The following is a 22512-nucleotide window of genomic DNA, read 5'->3' as shown; positions in this document are numbered from 1 at the left end:
CGTTGATCCCAAAGCGAGCTAAAGGTGGATGTCGAGCTAAAGAACATCACACAGTTTTTTTACCGTACCTATTTATTTCTTTCAATCGCTTTTATTAACATAGCTGGGCTCTCTGCTTCAATGCAAGCTTTGTTGCGTTATCACCTTCCCTGCCGCCACCGCCACCACGCCATCGTCTGCTGCTATGTTACAAGTTTATGGCGTGATCACAGAAAAAGACGGCCGCGACCATCGCTTCTATGACACATAAGAGCAGCGAAGCGCTACGCCTGATAACCGCTGCGCACCGATGTCGCCGATTCACTCATTCGTCAAGCTCGACTGCAATCAGCGCTGTAATGAACTAAATAGTCACTTTTCATTATTATTTTTCTCTTGAGTTCGATCATGTGACCCCACAGCTTACTAGGACAAGTATGGACAAATGCCATGCATTGGGTTCTCTTTGTCATGGAGAGGCTTGTACTGCCCTCTTATGTTGCGGTTACGCCAAACAAGTATTTTTATTTGATTGCCAAACATAAAAGCAAAATACTGCATGTTATTTGTATGTTCCATGATCGCTGACTTGGAAGCAGTTGAAACTATAATTTGTTTCGGTAGGAAACATGCTTTAAACAGCGCGCATGCGAAACTGCGCCTGCTGCAAATTGCCGCACATTTCGTGGCGCCGTAAGCCGGGGCAATATTGTGCCCTATTTTGCTTGTACTTTGCGACAAAAACAGCCGCCATTTTCAAGCTGTTACGTAGCATTACGTCACTCTTGCGCAGGCTGAAGTTGCCAATGAATGACGTAATCGTTCCCGCCAACTGTTTAAATTACGTCACGCCTTCTCAGCCAATCACAGAGGGGGTGTGTATTACAAGCAGTATTGTTGTTGAATAGCAAAGCCAGGCTTATGTTGTCAGGTCCGCTGCATTTAGTCTGGTTTTTCATTGCCGGCCAAGAATTATGCGCCTTTAGTAACGAGAAATAAGGCAAACTTTAGAACTGGTGTCCGTAGACGACATGAAACGTCAAAATGACGACAGCGCACACAACTGCTTTGTCGACCGGAAGCACGTGACCAAAATTGAAAGCCAATCAGAAAAGACTTCCGGAAAATTACCTGAATTGCCGGCAATTTATGCAGTCGAGAATAGGGCCCCAGGAATAGCCCCTCTTGGCTAGACGCTTCTTATGGCGGAGTCGAGCCCTATCCAATGCCCGGGCCGTGAACTGACGAAGCTAGTAGCCAGTTGTGATTCTTAATTTTTTTTACACCATGCGAACGTGTGCGTGGGCGCTTTGCAAACAAATGAGCTGCATGCCTGCACTGTGCTCTATCAATTATCTGAACATTTTCATTCACCAAGAGCTCCATTCAACAAGGGCCGGCGCCATGAGCCAGCAAGAGCCCTACATCCTAGCTTCACCTGGTTAACCGGGTTTTCGCAGCCGGAAACCGCCAGGGGATCTGGGACTGAGGATACGTTCCACCGGGAAAGCGCCCTAACTACAGCACCTGCTGTTTATAAGAATTTTGATTCATTCGCTCCCTCTGAATTCTGTCCCCCTAATGCCATTTATATTCATATTATGTTGCACAGCCGTTATATCACGGGGTGTCTGGGGGCAAGAGCACCTCGCTCACATCATTCATAGACGTACACCGCCGATGTAGTAGGCCACAATAAATAAAACAGGTTAGTACAGAAAAACAAAATTTCAGGCGTCTGCGGCTGCAGAAATGAGTACAGTCGAACTTCGGTACAGCGAAATAGCATCAGGTCAGTAAATTAGTTTGTTATAGTGTATATTTGCAGTAACAGTAGAGGATAAAATCGGCATCAACAAATCGGCAGTCTGGTCCCACGAAAAAAAAATCGCGCCAATCCACCCCGTGAATGTGGTTGGAAAGCGAAGCTGTACACGGCACACATAACCACTACCCGTGAAGGAACGTTTGACATCCACCTAAATGCAGCCATGCGGCTACAAAGGAAAGCTATACAGCTTTCTCAGAAACTTCGCAGATGAAGAAAAATTCGTCCTGGTCCAGGATACGAACCCGGGACCACTGGTTAACCGGAGCAGTCGCTCTACCAACTTAGCTAACCAGGAGGCTAGTCGTTAGTAGCGCGAAAGCGATTTGATCAACAACTGATCAACAACGGGTGCCGATGTATGCGCTCCGTCGTCAGTATCTCGGCGCCATCCCACTAACCAAAAAGCTAAACCAAAAGCCCCTAGAAACAGAATTGTTCTTTGCATAACGGAACCTGGAATTCATCGCCCCGGATGTTTTCGCAAGCCTTCAATTGGCTGCGAACCACGAAATGCGTTTGAGAGAAGACGATCACGCAAACTCCCAAGAAAGCAAGCTGCAGGCTTTGCTAGCCTCGAAGGAAAATGAACGAACAACTCCCTAGTTTGAGACCCTAAACCTCTCTCCGTACGTCCTGTCCTGAGCTGAAGAAAATCTTCTCAGCCGGGGCCTGAATTTCAAACAAGGGAAGCCGCCTGACCCCCGCAAGGTAGCGCGCGCTGTTGAAGGAGCTATACGTTTGCTAGATCAAGATATCCAAGATGATGTGAGGATGAGAGCCATCGGTCTGCTGTCACACATGAAAAGTAGCCCCGTTCGCAACCCGCTCTCCGAAGATGAGCGCAAAGCTATCCGTAGTCTACGTGCCAACGACGACATCGCTGCATTGCCCGCCGACAAAGGCAACGTCACCGTGACCCTTGAACTCTCAACGTACCATGAGAAAATGGTGAGCTTCTTGCACGCCGAGGGAACGTATAAGCGACTTGCAAAAGACCCGACGTCCAGAGTGCAAACGCATTTGCAGAAATTGCTCTCCAAAATATGCAAGGGATTACCGCCATCGTACAAGCACCTGTACTACAAGCTACTTTGCACCAACGGTTCATCCCCTGACATATACGGGGTGCCAAAAGTGCATAAACCCGACGTACCACTCCGCCAACTGCCGACTTTACGAGGTCCCCTCTTCGTCCTCTGTCGCAGTACCTGCACAAAATCGTAGCACCACCGGTAGAAAAGACGGGGACGAATGCCAGGAGCACCTCGGATTTTATTGCGAAAGCGAAGGCTGTCGCTCTGGATGACAGGGATATCCTGTTGTCTTTTGACGTGCTCCTTCTTCACAAGCGTCCCGGTTGAACTGGCAATTGAAACCTGCAGGCAACATCTCAGAGGGGATTCATCACTCGAGAAACGGACCCCTTTTCAGGTACCGGAACTATGCCAGCTGCCTCAGTTCTGCCTGAGCAACGGTTATTGCAGCTACGAAGGTGACTTCTTCCAACAGATTTTTGGGAGTGCGGTGGGTGCATCAATATCGGGGGCGACCGCAAACCTGACTATAGAAGCCATTGAAGCCAAAGCCCTGGAAAACGTCCAGCCGCGGCCGAAAAGTTTGGTAAGGTATGAGGACGACTGCTTCTGCGGACTGGACCGAATGCACGTCAAGCGATTTCTACAGCTCCTCAATGACGTGGGACCTTAGATTAATTTTACTGTGGAAGAAGAGGCCAATGGTTTCATTCCTTTTTCGGGCGTCATCGTTTCTCGTGTACCACAAGGTCTAAGTTTTCGTGTTTACCGCAAACCAACGCATCCTTAGATATACCTGGAATATCAATCGGTACACCTCATCAGCCACAAATGTTCCGTGGTTCCGGCATTGACAAATCCTTCCTTATGAACATGCTCCAATGATGTTGAGCTCCAGGAAGAATTGCTGACAATTGAAAAATACCTCAAGAAGAACGGCTACCCATGCTCCTTTGTGAGGAGCACGCAGAAAAGGATACCTCCCGAGCGGCCTCCTTTCAATGAAGGCGTATCCAGTGCGGCCAGAGAGAAGCCCAAACGCGCCGTTGTACCGAGCGTACTATTACGAGCAATATAGAAGGGAACACAGGAACTCGCAGAAAATACCCTCGGACCCAACTGCGAGTGATACGCAGAGTCCGCCATCGGAAACAAAGTGGATAGGGGGATGCTGTTCTAACAACTGTTCCCATTCCCGGCGTTCATCTTATCGGCTGTCCGACAATACCATTTATCGGCGAACTGACGTAAGCTGCTGCTTTGTAGAAATGCCAGTGGGGCGGGAGCGCCAACAGTTAGTTTAAGAGCGCCGTCCTTTCCTCCTTTGGTTTTCACAGCGCCATCCGCGTATCGCTCCGAGTCGGTTTCGAGGCTGTTTGCCACACACAAGTTCCTGTGTTCCCTTTCATATTGCTCATAATAGTACCTGGGACCAGTGAAGCGCTGGCAAGTGTTTTCCGCAAACGCAACGTGCAACTTGCGCACGCACCTACAAGCAAGTTGCGCGGTGAGCTGATTAATGTTAAAGACAAGCTTCCACGTTGCAAATTTCCCTGCGTCGTTTATCTAAACGCTTGCGCGGGCTGCCCAGCAGTAGAGCTAGGTTGATCCGTTTTTTTCTGCAAACGCCTGAAGTAACACCGGTACGATGTACAAAATAAAAAAATTCCCCAGCCTTCCCGCGAGGGGAACACGAGTAAATGCAGAGCATTGGGGCCTCAGTACTGGTTTAAGGCAGTGTTGCTTCCATCGCTTCTTCCGTGATGCTGGAGTAGCAGACACGAGTAAACGTCAACCAAGGAAGGAAGGAGCAACGCAGTGACTGAAGCACGAGCGACCGCTAGCCGCTTTATATTTGCAGCGCGCGCAGTAGAGGGAGAGCAGTACGGGGGGGGGAGAGCGCGCATGCGCAAGCAGCGCGCGCCCTTCCCCGCCCCACCGCGCTGCTATCACGCACCTGTTACGCCGAGACCGCGACGGAGCGAACGGGCTGACTACGACGCATGCGCGCGCCAGCTGCTGTTGAGAGAGAGGAGGGAAGGAAGAGAGGCGCACCTGCTGCGGACGCGGAGCTGTGGACGCCGTCCGACGCAGGAAGAGGCGAGGCTAAGAAATGCTCTGCATTTAAAACGCGGTGTCCAACTCTATCGCGGAGCACGTGCAAAAGGCTGCGCATGAGATCAAGTGGGACGGCGCCGAGAGGCTGTCGACGGAGCACAACAGGTCGGCACGCCTTAATCTGGAAAGTTAAATCATCGGACAACGCCGCACACGATGAACAGAACGGGAGGGTGCATGCATCCAAGGTGTGCCATATCTTCAAAAGATTACTTGGTTCTACTTAAGTCAGCGGCTACAATTGACTGCTCTTATTTTGAACAAGGGAACCGGGGCACTCGCGAAACGTCATTTCTTGTTTTTTTATTCACTTGGCCAGTGACCTCTGTTTCATTTTTTGTGAACTATTGTAATTCAGCGTTCGGGAACATTATGATGTGCTCGCGAATGACCTATTTATGTAGTCTTGCCAACCACCCGAAAATAGAACTGTGGCGGATATGCACACGTAGTTTCAAACTTAAAAAATTAACCACGCTTCAAATTGTATGTTTTTGTCATTCCGTTAACAACGGGCACTCAGTCACCTGTGGTTTTCCATATGGAAAGATAGAAACCGGTAGCGAGTGTGGCAAAAGTAAGTGTGAATTGCGGGTACTTGAATGGCGCTTTTTTTTTTAATTTCGCCAGATACGCCTGATGCTTGGCTTTATGTTTTCTTATGTTTACCTGCTCTCCTCGCATACACACCAGAACAATTGGCTTTGCCGTCATTTGCACCTATTCGAGAAGTGCATTGTAGTGCTTCCGAGAAATGTCACTGTTTTGCTGATAATGCACGGATGTAGATAGCGCTTGCATAAAAAAGGCCTTTCGAGTACTTCTCAGCAAAGCTGTTGAACATTAAGGTCATCTCAGAGTGCGGATGTCAACTGCAAGGTACTACGCCAACTAAACGGCACACTGTTGCCTTCAGGGGTGCATCTGCAGACTGAATTTGTATGAACAGGCAGAGAGAGTGAAATTGTTTTGTACTGCGGTATCCAAACCAGCGTTTTGTCTCTCGTTCAGATACCGGCGAGCAAGCAATATTTTCTGTTTTACACTAAAATATCTTTCCCACATAAAACTTGTGTTCAAATTTTTGTGCACCAATGCGCGTGGACTTGCATTACCCGCAACTGCATGCGTAACGGCTTTCAGAGTTCAAATTTGGGTTTTGCGGGCCGAATTTACACTTGGCTTGTAATATCAGCCAACGGCAAGGGCTGTGATTTTCTTGTGACCAAATTAGGGTATTAAGTACGCTCGTACATTACTGGCGTATTTGTTTCATGCTTCCTTCAGCAAAGCGACAAACGGTGGCTAAGGCGTTGCGCTGCTGAGCACGAGGTCGCAGGTTCGATTCCCGGCCGCGGCGGCCGCTTTTCTGATGGAGGCGAAAAGCAAATATGCCCGTGTGTGCGAGATTTCGGCGCACGATAAAGATCCCCAGGTGGTCAAAATTAATCCAGAGCCCTCCACTACGGCGCGCCTCATCGCCTCCGTTGCGTCGGTGCTTTAAACCCCACAATCAATCAATCAAAAGCGACAACCACGTCCTGGGAATGAAATATCCACCCGCGTATAGCAGTGCGTGAGCCACTGAGCCAGCTCCCCCGGCAAAACAAACTGCTTTAGATAGTTCCGGACATTTGATTTATATTATTATATTTATAATAGTTTTATAATTATTATCATAATTATTATTATTATATTATAGTAATATAATTATTATAATTAAAATTATATCATTATAATTTATATTACAATGTTCACAGCGGAACTCCAAACCACAGGCAACAATTATTTCACAGATAAAACGGTCAAACGACGATGTTGCCGACAACAGATTTACAGCTGATCCTAATTCACCGGTACCATAGGAAAACATCTTCACTTCTGCGTTTATGCGCCACAGCAACATGCCCCACCAAGAAACGTCGCTACTGCCGCAGTCAAAATTCTCTACACTCACACATCACTCATACATCTACGAGAACCAGCATGAATAGCATGCGCATTGACATTCTGGTGTAAGTAGGGCACAATCATGATATTGGTGTAGACCTTCAACGCCAATCCAGGGTAAAATGGAGTGGAAATGGCGCCCACTGCCTCGCTTCCCCGTCCACGGCCTTCGGTAGGCCACCCACCGCGCTGATTGACCCGTTTGAAACGCGCATGTGAGGAAATAATCTTGGCCGCTGTGGGACATCAACTCCAGCAGCAGCAGCCCGCACCTCCCACCACCACCCGGAGTGAAAAGGAGTCTGAACAAGTCAATTTGAAGTCTCAGATTGCCAGCTGCGTACACATCTGCACGTCAAGGCTACAGCTTGTAGCTTTTATATTTTGTTCAGCAGCTTCCCCTGTTCGCCCCGCCGTGACGCCGCAGTACCTGGTATTTGAGCAGAGCTAAATTGTTGTGATGAAACATTGAAATTCTTGAACTTTCCGTTCTCAAAATGTCCACTCCCCAAAAATACCTGGGGAGTACCCTGGCCAACCTAGTACCGACCTAACCAATTCATGTGCATGCACGTGCGGCATTGTCCAAAATTGGATTGAACCACGTGTTGTGGGCTAAACGCTAGAGGGAAGATATTACACCCGTTTGAATCGCAGTCACTTAAGGCGAATGCCGCATTTTTTACAACTCTGACATTTTTCGTAAACAGGTCTTCGCATGCCGATTTTTCGCGTTCTTTTGTGCTTTCTGGCACTTTCGGTGAAAACCTTAATTTTCTATTATGGGTGCTCGACGCCTTTCTGAGGAAATAGTGTAGTTACACTCCTCCCTTACCAATTCGCAAGCGAATTCCCAAAATCTCGCAATAAGCGAATGTTTATGTTTTGCTGCTATCATATTATAACAGCACCTTCGCTTCTGACACTGTAGGCAAGTTGTGGCCACGCTTCTTAGCAGCACAATTTCTTCAACACCGTAGCCGACAATCAGTTTATCATGCGTCGTACTCGAAACTGCTTGTCTTGAAACAGCGTGCTGGCTTTGACGTTCTTAACTTGTTCGCATACTTTAGGTGAACTTGCACTACATGTTAACAGTGGTTAGCAATGCATGTTAACACAATGCGAAAAGAGCCTCACCCTATACACAGCTCTCTCTTTTCAATCCCGATTACAGCCTTGGGAGCTTACCAAAAACTCGTATAAAAAGATAACAATCTTTTGATGTTTTGACATATTCGTATCAGTTTTTTTCCCTTGCGCGATTACATCATTCTAAATTACGAGGTCGGTATCAGCCTATTTTAGGAAAGGGGCTCTTTATTCAAGACGAAACCGCACAGACGTTTGCCGGGATGCGTTCGCCAACATTTAATTCTGCGAGAAAAAGGCGAGGCAAGAAGACAGTAAATGTAGTATTAGAAGTGAAATGAAACCAAGAAATGGTTTCGTCGACTGTGTTTTGGGGACGGAATAGACAAAAAAGCCCACCGCTGGTGCAACTGGGGCAGCTGTAACATTGCAGCGACGCGTATGTTCTTAAGGTTGTCGAATGTTACCGCTGCCGGTTTGGGCTGAGAGTGAAACATTGGCATGGTAAGTATCAGGAATGCTGTAAGTGGTCGCAGCTCGAGTCAATCATCCACAACTTTCTGCTGCATATAGCACATTGCTTAATCGCAGGCTGATCGTTCGCGTAGTGCATGTTCATTCGTTTCTGCTGATCCGCAATTATCACAAATAGGATTGAAGTCGGTTCATCTGATACGTGTAGGGTTTGTATGCGCTGCGTGAAGGCATGGTTAATACTTTAACGTCTCTATTCGGCGGTTCACGCAATCTGGTGATTTTACGCTTCGTGTCTACGCCTGATACGAATGATCGACGACGTTGTGTCAGTGAACACAATCGGTTCTTTTTAAAAAAAAAAACTAGTTTATCTTGTTGATCTTTGGCAAGCCCCTGCAGCAACCTAATCCAAACTCGTGTTTCCAAAGATACGAGGGTGTCTGCGTAACTATAGTTACGCGATGACCACCGACGTAAGAAATATTAAAGATACTTAACGTCGCGTGGTATGTAGCTAATGTAGCGCGCGCCTTGCGCATATTAAGTTACCTTAAATCTATTCTACTGAAACGCAGATGGAATCCGCTTAAGGTATAATCTTGACGGCATTCGGGAGATCATGCCTCATGTTGCAGGGATGCACCACGACATTGGCTGTCCCCCGCGCGTTGTGTTGACATTGCAGTGAGTGCGCGTCGAACACAGATGGGGATGTCAGCCCCCGACGTGTTTTGCGACCCGTGCGTGAGTGAGCGAGGAACAGTCAGCGCACAACGGCCACGTATGTAGTGCGCATCAAGCACGCACTACACAAGTGGGCTTTGTGCACTTACTGTGCGCGTCAAGCCCGGAACGGCACATCCTCTTTCACCTCTACATCAACCCACCAACACACCCCTAACTCCCCCTGCCTATCCTTCCACCCATCTGACACCTCATCCAAATTTGGCCTTCACCTCGTTACACCACCACCACCGCTTGGCCTGCCCTTAGTATCATGCGACATACTACACTTCTTCCAACCGCACGCGCTACGTAGGCGCAGCCGCCTACCCTGCGGGCGAAGCGATTGCTCTCGCTGTTGTTGACGACATCAGCGACTCCCCCTTAAGCTCTGTCACGATACGCACCGTATATCCCCCTTCGGCGGGGGAAGCAGCCATAGCCTTTGCTCTCACCCAGACCCCTACCCTCTTCATATCATCTCTGACTTTCAGCAGGCAATTCAGAATCCATTAGTGGTGCATTCACTCCCGCCACCGCTCTCAAAATTCTACTTACCGATCCCCCCTCTGACCCGGCGCGCTGGTAGGAACTCCGGCCGACACTACCATAGGAGCTATTTAGGCGGTACGTGAACATGCTCGAGCTTTGACTCTCCGGGCTCCCGCTTCTTTTACGGCTACCCACGGGGTCCAAAAACCGGTGGCTTCTGAAGCACTTTGAACTTGCAAGGCCATCACTCTGCACCACCGCCTCCTCCGCCAAACTCTGGCTCGTCCCCATCGCTCGACCACCCCCGCTGCAGCTCAGATTTGGTGGTGGATTCGGCAAACACACACGTTCCCCATCGCACCCAGATGGTCCACACACCCCCACATTTTCGCATCCCCTAATTGCTCAGCATATGAGGCTCTGCACAACCACTACCACTCCCTCTGTGAGTGTCCAGTTTCCCCATGCCCCCCTCTCCCGTTCTCTACCCTCTGCGAACAGGCCCTGGGGAGCCCAGACATCTCTGGACAACTATTGGTGACGTCGTGGGCACTGGACGTCGCAGGGACCTCATGGACCTCCGTTACCCCCTTCGCAATCCCAGATACAAATGAAGATTGTTCTCTCTCTCTCTCTCTGTCTGTCTGTCTGTCTCTCTCTCTCTCTGTCTGTCTGTCTCTCTCTCTCTCTATCTCTGTCTCTCTCAAGCCTGAAACATGCGCACAAACACCAAGTCGGCCATTAAACTAGTGCAGCCTGGGAGGCTAGACGGAACAGACGGAGCACCCCGGTAGCAGCGGATGGCCAGGATGGGGGCAGCAAGGGGAAGACAACCGCAACCACGACTCTCGCCCAGTTTGCACTAACCAGCACATGTGGGAATTGGGAAGCCTAGTGTGGCTCGGTACAAGGTCTTGGGCATCGTTGTGAGTGTCGAGGGAAGCGCCGTATCATTTTCTGCATAATCGGTGCAGTGCGATATTCAGTGTCGCATTACTCCTATGACCGTTAAGTGTTTCAGGCTATTTCTGCACATGCAGTTTTTTTTCTGTTGTCCCGGAATAAATCGGTCATTTCTGTTGCTTGCGTGTCGGCGTCACTTCGTCGGTCAGGGTGAGACTTTAAAACCCTTCACCCAGAAGGAAGTTCCCTCAAAGTGAATCGGCTATAGAATTAACAACGGAGGTACCAAGACATCTCCTGGAGGTACCCGCTGTTGCAACTTCATAACTTGCCGTTGGCCCTCCTGCCCTGCACATAAGTAGTTCCCGTACATCAACGTACTCAAATTCGTGTATATAACCTTCAACCTGTGTCAGTTACTATAAGGAATTCTGGGTACTATCATGAAAAGCACAGTAAAACGCTCACCAACTTTACTTCTAAAGACGATACAAGGGCAATGATGACTTCGAGTGTTTGGCTCTGTGGAACCGTCTTTTAGTTATAGATGTTGAAGGTGTTTGCTGTCGAGATATCACGGACATCTTCTGATGACAATTTTTCTGTGGTATCTTCATCTCAACCAACTGAGACTATCAGTGAAAAGGAGTCACAACTTGACGATTTTTCAACATTTAAAATGGAGGGTATAATGGCTAGCCCTAAATGAGTAAGAATGCAGCTAAGAAGAAAAGGGACGTGTTATTACTTCCGAAGACGAACGGCACAGTTCAGGGACACATGTGTAATGGCTTCATACGTGATGGCAAGGAGTATAGATGCTTCAACCAGCGCGATCACAGGCAGACAGCGCGGCCGTGTTGTTTCAATCGGTTTATTTTGGCGATAGGTGTTGTCAAACTCTGCTGCTAACGAAGAGACAGTTCTCGCCGTTGCAAACAATTGCAATGTTCATCTGTTTCGCTTGCTTGCGCATATATAGACTATTTAAATTCTCGTGCCAGCGCGCCAACGCACCCGACTGCAGCGACTCAACTTGCCCTGGCGGCACGACTTACTGCCCGGATGTAAACAACCTCCGTCTCCGTGCCATCAACGCAGCGCGGCCGGTGACTTGGTGCGGCCGGAGCTTCAAGCGCCTCGCCTTGGGCCATCATTTTTTTCTTATTTGAGAAGGACTAGTAGTGCCATTTGGTGGAAAAATTTTTATGTGCCCCTGTCACACGACGAACGGCCGCTAACAGCATTTGGATACGGCGACAGCTGTGGACAGCTCGCTGGTAAGTGGTCTGTCATCAGTCAATGCGTTTGTCAAACGTTTGGATAGGGTTAACTGCGAAATACCCGTGCCGCACACAGCACGTACACGCACGGACAAAGAAAAAAGCGCTCACTCGTTTTATTTTACTTGTTTGTGGGCTTTGGGGTATGCATTCGCATTCTTTTGTAAGCCGGTTTGTAACAGGGCATTCGAGATAAAATCGCTTGTCGCGCGCGGCGTCGTTTCAAAGCAACGTGACGGTTACTTCATGATGGCGAAAATCAGCGCAGTCAGACGGAAGCGGGAAGGAACGTAGAAAGGTCAAGAAAGAGGGCACTCAGATTTAAAAGAAAGCGTAATGCAAGACGAGAAAAGGAACGCAACCCGCCTGCATTTCTCCGAACTTCAGGACAGAGCCGCACAGGGGTACGTTGCCACAAACTCGAGCGTACGACGTCTAAAAGTACCGTATATTTTTTCATTTTTTATTGTACATGGCCTAATTCTTGTTAAGTCGTCCGATTCATTCAGTTAAGTTCTATTTGCCCCTAGAAAACGCTGGAATTTGTCGAACGAAGTGGCGGTAACGCGACCACTCGCCGGCAAGAAAATACCAAAATAAAAACTCCGCTGCTGAGCTTTCACCGAAGCTCAGTTCTGTCGAGGGGGCGATCGTAGCTTTGCCAGTGCTAAGGCGTGTCGATGATTCTAGAAGGGAGAAAGGCAAGTGGTGCGCTCGTCGGCGGCGGGCGCGTTGCGGGTTGTGCCCTTTATCTCCGCGAAGTGCGCAGTTATAAAAAAGAGACTCGCGCCGAAGCAAGTTAGCTACGTTTGGGCGTCGTTCACAGGTAGCCGAATCGCCTCCGACAGCGGTGCATCGTCTGGCCTGGTAGGTGAATATTGTGGGACTCTGTCTCTCATATGCATCGAACTGTTCGTGTTCTTTTTAGTTAACTGCTCTACTTTGTAATATCTATTTGTCAACGCTCCTGATTGTACGTTTTGTATTTGAACTGTTGCTGGCATTTGTATTCATTCTAAGTTACCTCTTACGTTCCTGTCCTCGTGCTTGTACCGTGTTTTGCCTGTCCAAATATAAGTCTTTGTGTTGTTTTCGTTCAAGGCTTTGACTCATTCTTACCGCTCTGGTCGGTAAGAATGAGTATTGAAATGAGTAAGAATTTTACGTGTGGGACATTTTTTTTTCTTTTTTGCTTTTTCAGGCAGATGTTCCTTTGACTCCCTGCCTGCATTCCGTAAACGCGGAAGTTGGCCTCCACATCGATGGCCAGCGTGTCTTGACTGCATCATCTTTACTGGGAGGACTGTGTAGTCTGTTTGCATCGTTCTGGGTTTTGAACATTCAATATCCCAAGAAGGCACACAGAGCTCTAACGTTTGTGGAACATGCCATTTTGGACCTTGCCAGCACCAAACCACGTGTGAAGGATTTAGAACTAATTAACTTTTATCGCATCAAAATCGCTCACTAATATTTTATTTGTTTTCAATCCTGTAATCATTGGATAGTAGTCAAAAAGAATTCCGTATTATGTTTCTGACTTTTTTTTTTTTTTTTCTGAAAATAGGATATTAGATGGGCCGTTCTGTATGCTGATAATACAGCTATCTTTTAGTGAAGCAATAATTTTAACAAATTATTTAAGTGGAAACAATTATCTAAATAATGTTGGCAACAGGTGCGAAATGAATCAACTAAAAATTATCCGAAAAACATGAATTTCATGGCTTTTTGTTCTCACTCTAAAGGAGCTGTCGCGATAGCACCCATTCTGTTCTATATCATTGCAATTAACCCGTCAGACTCGGTCACTTTTCTTGGCGCATTTGTGTCTTTATCAAAACGCACTGGTATTTCGTGCAGCATATTTTTTGTTCTTTATATTACTCGTTTATCCATAGCCATCTCCCTGCTGTCTGTCTCCTGCATCATTTATCTCTTGTGCCTTTACCACCTACAAAGTGCTCGTTACCTTTCAGTATCAAATCTCTGCACAGCTCTCGCTCATTTCACCACCAATTGAAAAATTGTTTTGTTGTTGTAAACCACTGCAACCATTTTTTTCTTCACTTTGTGTACTGAGTACTGATGCGTACTGATAAGTTCTGATAAGTACTGACGCGTTCTAGATCCTCTAGTATTATATAATGATTTCACTTACCATGCGGTTGTGTTTATGCTGATCTGTTTTTCGTGTATTTCCAGTTCTTGCATTAACATTGTTTCTACAATTTGTTCAACTAGCACACTGCTCTCGCTCATTTCACCACCAACTGAAAACTTTTTTTTGTTGTTGTAAACCACTGGAATCATTTTTTTCACTTTGTGTACTGAGTACTGATGCGTACTGATAAGTTCTAATAAGTACCGACGCGTTCTCGATCCGCTAGTATTATATAATGATTTCACTTACCATGCGGTTGTGTTTGTGCCTAACTTTATTTTTCGCGTATTTCCAGTTCTTCTAGAAATATTGTTTCTACGGTTTATTCAACTAGCATCGTATTGCTCTCTTCCATTCCTAACTGGCGTGTTATTTAGCAATGTACCATTTGTGCTTTCTTATAGGAGGTCGCCCTAAGTTTTTATTTCGGAACCTCCTTGTGTACACCATGTACCATGTAAACTTGTCTGCGAAAGTTCGTTTGAAATAAACCTGAAATCGAGAAAAACCGTGTGAAATCAGTACTCCCGCAGGGAACTAGAAATTCTCCCTTGTGGCCTCGAAAAACTCCTTTCGGAAGGCCTACAAAACTCCCCAAGCTTTGGTAAAACTCCATGCAAAAGAAGTAAATGCTTCCCTTGAACCTCCTAAAAACGCCCCTAAAATAACATAAGTACTCCCAAGGGAGCCATAATAGGCTCCTATTCAACCGCCTAAAAATTCCATAAACATCACTTAAAAACGCCCTTTAAAAGTTAAGAATACTCCATTTTGAACTCCTTAAATTCTCCCGGACATTTCTTAACACTCCCTAAATACCTCCTTTCTATCACCTAAAAACGCCCTGTTTTGAGGAGGTAAACAAAACCTCCCTGTTCCATGTAGTAAAAAAACTCCTACAAGGAGGATCACTAGAGGACAGGCGAAAAAGAACCTCTAGGGAGTATATGGTAGGCAAAAAAGTTTAGAGTGCAGTTAGTGGCCGTTGTTCCTCATGCCTTTTGCAACCCTCCAAATATAAGACAGGGCCTTGGAAACTTCTAATTTCGTTCATAGATCTTGCTGTCGATTACTTAACTTTTGACTGGCATCTTACATGGCTAGGATCCAGCAGATCATCTCCGGTCACAGAGCGATGTAGACAAGAATCGCTAAAGAGCGTACCACCACCTTGTTGTTCCCACTGAAACCCCCGGAATCGCAAAACTGCGCTGAGTAATACGGTTTTCCAAGGGGGGGGGGGGGAGGGAGGGAGTGTGGAGAGGGAGATAGGGTGAAAGAGTAAGGGCGCGTGCACGGGCGTTCGCGTCTGCTGTCAATACATAATCTTTGTCGGTCACCCTTACGGCGCACTAGAGCATCCGCCGTGATTACCATACCTGCGCTATAATAAAACGTAATTGTGTCTACCCACGATTCCTGTGTTTTTTTTTGTCTGTGACGTGAAGATCACGCCACTGTCCATGTCAGTTGGACTCCCGACTTCACATGGGTCGTACCCATGTAGTACGTTCCGAACAGGAGCAGCGGGAGTATCAGGAGCGTCGACGCGCCCAGAAGCGAGAATGAGTACGCCGCCAACGTGAAAGCGTCGTTGCTGCTGCTCCCAGTCCAACAAGAACATCAAGTACCGACCAAGCTCCCCCCGACGAAGATATCGCCCACGTCGGGCACCGACGCGAGCGACATTGTCAAAACCAACGGAGATGTCGAGCCAATGTCACCGATGATTATCGGGCACGGGAAGCCAAAGGCAAGCGTGACGCATATCACCGCGCCACCAAACCATCGGAACGCTTCCCCAACTGGTGCGACCTCGAGGTTGCGGAGAGAATTAATCGAGAATCCTTTCGCCACCGCATGTGCTGTTTGCGACCGTTCGTGGTTCGCCGGAGACGTGTCAGTGATCGCCGGCGTGCGTGATGCGGAACAGCGTGAAGTAAGTGGCCGCGGGTGTGTTGCGGCAGTGCATCTCCTCCGAAGACGTCGAGCAAGGGCCGGTGTGCGGAACTTGTCCCTCTTTAAAGGTACGGTGCCTCGGTTTGCCACCATCAACGGGTTCGTCGGTGGCGTGGAAGTTTACCCGTTACCTGCCATAGGTGGAGCAGTCGTGTACGTGTGTGCCGATGCCTGTGCCGTGAGGTTGAACAACGGCACGGTAATCGCGAATGTGTACATCTCTCCCTCTACGGTGAAGAAAGTGATATGGTGGATGTCTTCGGGGATATTAAGCCTACCGACAATACCTCCATCGTCATAGTGGGAGATTTCAATGTCGATGTCAGCAGACCCGTGGGGGCGTGGATAGTTACCTTCATGTTGGAGCGCTTTGGGCTCAAGTGTTTCACCGATGCCACTGTACCCACCACTCGCCATCTGTCGTGCATTGACCTAACCTTCGGGAAGAACGTTGACGCAGTGAAAGTGCAACCACTTGCCGTCTACCACAGTGATCATAAGGCAAGCACTACAATGGTCACGAAATAAATTATGACAACGGGACCTTTGAGCAGGTGTCTCTTTATACGTACAATAATAAACTTATAATAGCCAAATTCAACATGGCCAATTCCTACTATAGCGAAATCCCAACATAGTAAATCCCACCAGAGGTGGAAGGGCTCAGACTTTTTTGTCCTGCGAGCTAGCAGCCAGTCAAGAGCTTTGGTGTGTCGCGTCTTCAGTGCCGCGCACTTGCGACTGAAAGAAAAGCTTTCGTAATCTTAGTCGCCTTCATCAGTCTTCAAATATATATGCTTTTTGCGGCGCACGATGACTCTCGAAGGCAGCGAGCCTGACTCGTATGACATCTTCGCCTATCTCTGCTGGAGGAATCCTCTGGTGCCGGCAGTACTCTTAGGCGGTGGCGGTAATGCACTTGACCTACATTCTAGCTCGCGTTGCATCCATATTTAAGATAATCTATGGTTTGGGGCAGCTCTTCCTTTATTCTTGTCCTTTGCACTGAAAAGATTTTGCAGTCCAGTGCGTCGAAAAAACAAAACGACCGAGCAGAAGCTCGCCGCAACTTTTCTCGTGTAATACCAAGCATCGTTAATAAGCTATATGTAGTATTTTATAAGCAGAATAGGTAGAACACTTTCGCGGAAACTTGTGGTGCACCCATGTGAATCTTCCAGGAGGCGTGTAGGCACACGGCAGTTTTCCCGCTAGTTTCAACGCGATAGCGTCATCAGGATCGTTCTTCGATTTTTCTGTGCCTCCGAGATATCCGCTAACAGCCGTGCTCATCAAGCGTCGGTTGAAATACATCATCACTGGCAACCGGATCATCATCACTGCCGGCTGAGGCAGGCAGATGTGAAGACTCATCTTTATCAAGAATGCGCTCAACACCAACTGATATGTAGAAAGAAGGGCAATAACAGTACGGCCGAGACGAAAGAAAGATACGTCAATACACCAGGCTTCCCACCTCCGCAGTGAAGTTCGTTTTCCGCTCGCTCGGTAGAAGAATGCTCGGCAGGCCGTCGCCAGCCGTACCTGCAACTGAAGCCATCACACTAAAGCGGCTCTCTCTGTGCAGCTAATGCCGGTACTAACATTGTGTCACCTCACTAAAGAGCAAAGGCAAAAGATTATCGCCACTGTACTAAAAACCAATGCAGTTCTAGATTATGAGCAGAAACAAACTAAAATGTATCCAAGTAAAAAATGAAACCCAGTTTATAGCGCTTCAATAAACTAACTTTTAATTTACTTTTCGAATTTTCCTCAGTTCAGTCACAACCACAGTGTATGTGGGGTCTAACGAGGGATTACATGAAACGGCCAAGATAAAAAAACACCCAAAATATTTAAGGGTGTGATCCCCGATAGCGCTCATACAAGGCTCCTCGGCGTGGCCCTGCTGAGAAGGGGCTGAACCATTGTGCAATCGCCAATACACATAACTTCTTTAATGAATTGGGCTCTTTTGTAAAATGCCTAACCAGAGGAAGAGCGCGAGTAAAAGAGGAAGCGATAAGACTCATGCAGGGACTGAACATGAGCCGGATATCGTACAGCCTACAGTACACCAAGCATGCCCTCATTTTCATGGTCGCCGAAAAAGTCCTCAACTTGGGTCTTTATAACACCTTTGAAGACATCAGAGACGCCACAATCCTAGGGCAAAAGAAGCGGCTGTTAAAATAGTCTGAACGGTCAACTGCATTCATGATAGGCACCGCCTCTCTTTCGCGGAGAATAAGCTTGACGCCAATGTAGACATGTCGCCGATCCAACGACTCCCCATTTAAACCTTTCCCAACCTGAATATTGAGACCCACACCTACACAAGGACCGGTAAGAAGCCAGGATCAAATTCCTTCAATTTATATACCAAAACCATGCAAACAAAGTATACACCAACGCCAGAAACTGAGAAAGTAGTGAGTCAGAAATCGCCGCAGTAGACTATCGTGGCAATCTTGACTGCAAGACTTGCCCCACACATAAAAACGGAAGAAGGGGAAATTGTACCCATCATCTCTGAATCCATCTCGCGAAATTATCAAATAGAAGCCCAAACATTATTAGACTCTTATTACATAATCTCAAACATTATTATAGGCGGAATACCTCGATGCTCCGGAAAGATTCTCCCGTACATGACAACTAGGATGCATGGCCACCAGTATTTCAGCAACGTGCCGACGTCGCGCACGAGGGATTCGCCGATGGGAGTGGCTTTTGAGTCTTCAGCGTACTCTCTGCGCTTTGGGTAATGCTGCCATTCCTCCGTTTGGATTACTTTTATATTGTTTATTTTTCTCTTGTGGGGGAAGTTATTTGAGCGCACTAAACTGACGTGTGAGTGTCCGCGCAAGTGAGTGTACGAGTTCCAAAATCTATGAAATCCTACCGACGTAGGTTTTGATCGTGAGGTTATGTCAGTAGAAGGCGCTGCTCAAGCTCTACCAAAACGACAACCCCATGTCCGAGGGTTCGATTCTTGCTTTTGTCAGGTGCTATGCGACTTTCGCTATGCCCTATAAAGTTTGTATGATCCACCACATGAACAAAAAGGGGCCTTGAACCTTCAGTATGCTGAGCAGCTCGCAGGAAGTCTTCCCATCTTCTGCCCATTTTAGAAGCGATGCCCCATCCGGGCTTGGGCTTTCCGCGTCTCATGCCGTCGTATTCTCACGTGGTAACGGTACTAAAGCACCGGGACACTTGTTTTCCAGCGTCTCGCGCTACACCATGGAATTTTCTAAAAGCGTATAATGAATAAAACCGGTTCAAAATAAACGAACATGATTTATTAAAGATTTGTGGAACGCTCCCTGTCCGCTTCAGCTATTCTGAAGTGCGAGCAGAAGATGTTTGAAGACGGGCTATAATTTGTGTTTCACTCAAGTACCTACCGGCTGATTACGGTAGGCCTGATGGGGGGCGGTCAGTCGAAGCAAGAAAAGGCATACTTACTTGGTGCCGGGGCCTCGTAGATCACAGAGGGTGACCCGTGTAGTAGCCAACTACAGCGGATCCTACAACTACAACGGTCAACTGTCCGGGAATCTGAGAAGGGCTCTGTGGGGCGCTTACTTTTATACGAAATTCTTCCGCAACAGCTACTTCACTGACTCCACGCTTGAGGGCTACTGTAGAAAATGGGTGGATCGGAATGGGTGGGGCTCTCAGGCAGCGGACACGTGCCATATGCATGAAACGCAAATATGCATTAAAGTCACCGCAGATTAAGGGACGCGTTTTTCTGATAGTGATACCACTTTCTAAATTTGTACCCACTGAACTATTGCCTTTCTGGGGAGCAGGCAACGATAAATGTAAAGGTCTGGTTTCGTGCGGTTCCAGAACGCGGATGTTCCTCAGTTTTCTGAGCGGGCCATCTATTGACTTATCTTTGCTGTCCCTTATCACTGGACATATGCCGTAGGATTGCCCGAAAGCAGGAAGAAATGTCTACACGCGGGCGTTAATAGACAACTCAGCGTTTACTTATCATCGGACAGTTACGAAGGAGGGGCACGATTGTGAGCACAATAAAGATCCGCATACTTACCATCGGACACTTACGAAGGAGGGGCACGATTGTGAGCACAATAAAGATCCGCATACGGATGAACTTAAACAGCTTCTTCAGCGGGTACTTATTATGAGCTGCCGCCTCCTTCTATTCCTGGAAACTGCGCCTTAACATGCCAAAATGCGCCAGGGTTACTGCCATACAAACACTTAGAATTCGTGTACAAAAATATGCAATAATGCAATAACCAGGGCCCACGATTAAAATATTTTCAGCAAGAGTAACTTCTAGCTTGAGTTGGAAAAACAGCCATAAAAGGTTTACATCAGAGACAAAACAAAGACTGTGATTGTTGATGCTATGGATAAAATATTCAACCAGAAGCATTAAACAGGAACCTTACATGTCACTAATGTGCTGGTCGTTGGAATCTATTGACGTTTCAGAACATCAATGAATCCAAAACAAATCGCTTGCGGTGTATCAAAAATCGTGTGTTATCCAAATTTCAGTAACCGCACTTCGTAACGGCTCTTGACTTCCGGCATTAAAGCCCCGTGTAAAGGCATACAACCTATAATTATTTTTGATATACGCCACTCTAATGACCATCCTTTCACCCTTACAAATAGTTGCATACATTGCGACTAAGGCCGGGTTCAAACTGCTGCCACAACGGTCGTAATAATTTTAAAGAATGACGTCATTTCACGCCTCAGCCATCCGAGCCCCGTGACACGCGGCTTTTTATGTCCGGAGATTACGATATGCCGTCTCTGTCGGTAGTCTGAACATAGCCCAAGTCGTAATAAACACAATTACCATGTTCTAAGCCTTCTTAGCAAAAGAATCTCTTCGCGATTTCTTTTTTTGCGAACGATTTCTAATGGTAAGGAGCTCCTGCACTGCGTGACGAGAATGTATAGTGCCATATTCGTTCTTATCAGCCCTTCCTGCAAGTGCCAAATATCGTTTTCGTTGGTGTAGAGTATACTCTACCCGGTATTTAAAAGAGCGAAAGCCTTAATTTCCCCATTTCACAGAAAAACGCAGTTGTAGTTGTTCCGTAAAGGAAATGGCCACCGCTATAGAGAGTAAATACAAAACACACGCGTGGTCCGATGTGATTTGAAGCCGAGTCTGGACAGTAGCAGTCCGATGGCCTACTATATTGCAGCAAACGACATTCAGAAGATCCCAGCACGACGCAGGCGAACTACAGTCGCTTATTAAACGCGAGAGGCAGCAAAGAAAAAACAAATGACCACAAAACCGAATCTACAACAAACATTATAACGTCACACTACATAATTACAAACGTCCAGCATCGACAAGCAGCAATAGGAACACTGAACCAAGTCACAGGTATCATTTAAATGTTCATACATAGTGTGCACTTCGGCAGTCTAGTTTTGAAATAGTCGTTTTATTGATAGCCCATGCTCAGCATGACGGCGTATCATTGTAGCTCGCAACAGCAATTTAAGGCCAAGTAAAGAAAAGAGACCGTAAGGATCGCTGAAGTCACCTGCTGCCGTCAGAAATCGAACAGTAGCGAGGTTTAAGTGGAAATATTTTTAAAATGTAGCTTTTACGCTTTCACTGATGATGCCTGTACGCGAAAACATACTGCAGCAAAGCCAACTTTCTCTGGCGATAATGATGATCGTGGGTGAACTGAAAAAAATGAGAACGCTTCCTTGCGAAGCTTCGCGACAGCTCCATTACGCCTCCTGCGCTAAAACTTGATGTACAGCAGTAGAAGGAGGCGACGCTGGCATTAGACGCCGCGACGTGTATTTCCCTAAAGTCATGTTCTGATGTGAACGTCGACAACCCTTCCCCACCACTCCAAGTACGAGGAGAGGGACGTTGTTCTGCAGACCGTAAGGCTGTTAGCAGCAGGACGTTAAGTATAACGTCGCATTTTGATGTTTAACACCATGAGCTGTCACGCGCTCCAAAAATACTCACTGTAAGGTAAGCAGCAGGTACCGATTCACGTCGTAGACCCCAAAATCAAACATTAGTCCTACGGAGGGCATACACGAAAGTTGATGCAGTTATTCTAGAAAATTAGTGCATACCTCCAAAGTAACACATGCTAGCAGTATGAGATTGGCCAAACAAGAAATAAATCGCACAAAAGATTTGAACGCAACTTTCTTCGCCGTTATACCAGAAGTGCATGGTTTTTAAAGTACGCTGCAGCACTTTTTCCCGAAACAACATCCAAGCAATCAATAAAACAATGCTGGGTTATTTCAAGTCCCTGGCATGTCCCATTTCAGCTGTCCGAAGGTACATAGAAAACATTTCCTTTTTGCCATAGCTGCACGGGAAGCGTTGAAAAACGCATTTTAAATGAAAACGTTTTTGTGGCCGTGGCTACACACATGCGTTTGACATGCTGAAGTCTAAAACATCAAACGGCTCTCCTTTGTTAAACACTGATTGATATACCGTGGACC

The 22512-nt window shown here is 47.1% G+C and overlaps 2 protein-coding genes across 2 annotated transcripts in view; one reads left to right on the top strand and one right to left on the bottom strand.

The window, feature by feature from the left end:
- The window catches only part of LOC144175162 (uncharacterized), a 56187-nt gene extending 36354 nt beyond the window's left edge, over positions 1-19833 (bottom strand). The window contains exon 1 of the mRNA XM_077704260.1: positions 19480-19833. The gene's annotated coding sequence lies outside the window, so the exon portion shown is untranslated. The remainder of the gene's footprint in view (positions 1-19479) is intronic.
- On the top strand, positions 2582-3517 carry LOC144175489 (uncharacterized). Its single transcript, XM_077704568.1, has 2 exons — positions 2582-2758; positions 3242-3517. Exons 1-2 carry the CDS (start codon positions 2582-2584, stop codon positions 3515-3517), a joined length of 453 nt encoding a protein of 150 aa, XP_077560694.1.
- Positions 19834-22512: the final 2679 nt, after the last annotated feature.

Source organism: Haemaphysalis longicornis, unplaced genomic scaffold (genome assembly GCF_048455015.1).
Source record: "Haemaphysalis longicornis isolate Haplotype H1 unplaced genomic scaffold, Haemaphysalis longicornis Haplotype H1 scaffold_3, whole genome shotgun sequence".
NCBI classification, from domain to species: domain Eukaryota; kingdom Metazoa; phylum Arthropoda; class Arachnida; order Ixodida; family Ixodidae; genus Haemaphysalis; species Haemaphysalis longicornis.
This window is presented reverse-complemented; position numbering and strand designations above follow the sequence as displayed.